The sequence below is a fragment of the Entamoeba dispar genome, genomic scaffold (assembly GCF_000209125.1).
Source record: "Entamoeba dispar SAW760 scf_1105229460085 genomic scaffold, whole genome shotgun sequence".
In the NCBI taxonomy this organism is placed as follows: Eukaryota; Evosea; order Mastigamoebida; family Endamoebidae; genus Entamoeba; species Entamoeba dispar.
In genome coordinates, this window is record NW_001854016.1 from 1 (window position 1) to 1,650 (window position 1,650).

Below are 1,650 nucleotides of genomic sequence, written 5' to 3' on the forward strand. Positions count from 1 at the left end.
ATTTCATTATATTTTAAATATATTAATATTCACATTTCACAAATTAAATAATTTCAATGATAATCATAAATGATAATATTATTTTTATTATTATTTATATATCATTGATATTTTTTATATCATCATTATTTGTTATTTATCATTTATTTTATGTATTTGTATTATTATTGTTGTGATATTAAATATGAAGAAGAAGATAAAGAAGAATATGGAGAAAAGATAGAAAATGAATGTAATTGGATAGGCAGATATTATGATAGAGAAATTAGAGAAATAAGAATTGAAGAACATATTAAACAATGTGTTGATGAATGTTTTAATGGATATACAAGTTTAACAAAAATAGAATTATCACCACATCTCTATAAACTTCCATTTAAATGTTTTAATAATTGTAAATCATTAATAAAAATTAATATTGAATATGTTACATATATTGGAGATAATTGTTTTTCAAATTGTACAAGATTAAAAGAAATACGAATGAATAAAGACATTGGATATGTTGGGAAATGTAGTTTTTGGAATTGTAAAAGTTTAATAAATATCAGAAGTTCAGGGAAAATACATATTTATCAAAACATTCCATATTGGGTTTGGATGATATTAAAAGAAGAAAATAATTCAGTTGAAGAAATTGAATATACAAATGAAGATAGGGAAAAGTAAGGATATGAAATACCAACAGAAGTCAAACGAATAGGAAATGGATGTTTTGAAGGAAGTCAAATTAAAGAAATTACTATTCCTTCAAATGTAAGAGATATTGGAAATGATTGTTTTGGTTATTGTACAAATTTAACAAAGATTGAAATACATGAAGGAATTAAAGAAATTCCAAAAGGATTTATGAAATATTGTGGACAAATACAAAGAATTGAACTTCCACAAAGTATAACTAAAATAAACACAGAAAGTTTTAAAGAAAGTATAAAATTAAAAGAAATTAACATTAAACCAAATACAATAATAATTGAAAAAGGAGCATTTGAAAAATGTCCAAATATTAATTATGAATAATAAATTAATTTAATTCAAATTGATTGAAATTGATTATTTATTTGTTTCTCAAATAATATCAATATTAAATAATTTAATTAATTTTAATATTTTTAAAAGATATCATAGAATGTTATCATAATATAATAACATTCATCTATTTTATTCTGTTTATCATTTGTTTTATTCTCTTATTCATTTTATTATCAAAATTGATATTTATTTATTCAAATTTCATGATATTGATAATAATGTTCATTATAATTGTCTCGAACTCATTATTTATTATTGATTTTGTGTATAATTGATTGTAATAATGTTGAAATTCATTGTATTATTTGTATTATTATGATAATAAATTGATTATATGAAAAAGAGAGATGAATAATATTAATTTACAATATTATGATTATATTCTTTATAATTAGATAATTCAAATAGAAATGATAAAGAAGAAATGATAATTATCAATAGAATTATTAAGTGTATGATTTGATTAATCAATTTGTTATAATGATAAATGATTTATAATATAACATGATATTCAATTATAACAACAATAATGAATACTGTGATGAATAAGTCTGATTGTATTCATTTTATTCATTAGTATAATTGTATATATGATGATACATAATAAATGATTTTAAT

General features: G+C 19.0%; 1 protein-coding gene across 1 annotated transcript, besides 5 other annotated features; it reads left to right on the forward strand.

Annotated features, from left to right (window-relative positions):
* The first annotated feature begins 5 nt into the window (after window positions 1-5).
* Window positions 6-30: a sequence feature (AT_rich).
* Window positions 31-73: 43 nt separating this feature from the next.
* Window positions 74-181: a microsatellite.
* EDI_176650 (uncharacterized protein) lies at window positions 151-1,020 on the forward strand (the record flags this gene model as incomplete). Its single annotated transcript, XM_001736771.1, has 2 exons — window positions 151-517; window positions 671-1,020. The coding sequence occupies 2 exons, from the start codon at window positions 151-153 to the stop codon at window positions 1,018-1,020; spliced, it is 717 nt and encodes a 238-aa protein (XP_001736823.1).
* Window positions 375-420: a sequence feature (AT_rich).
* Window positions 1,006-1,103: a microsatellite.
* A 279-nt stretch (window positions 1,104-1,382) lies between these two features.
* Window positions 1,383-1,426: a sequence feature (AT_rich).
* Window positions 1,427-1,650: the final 224 nt, after the last annotated feature.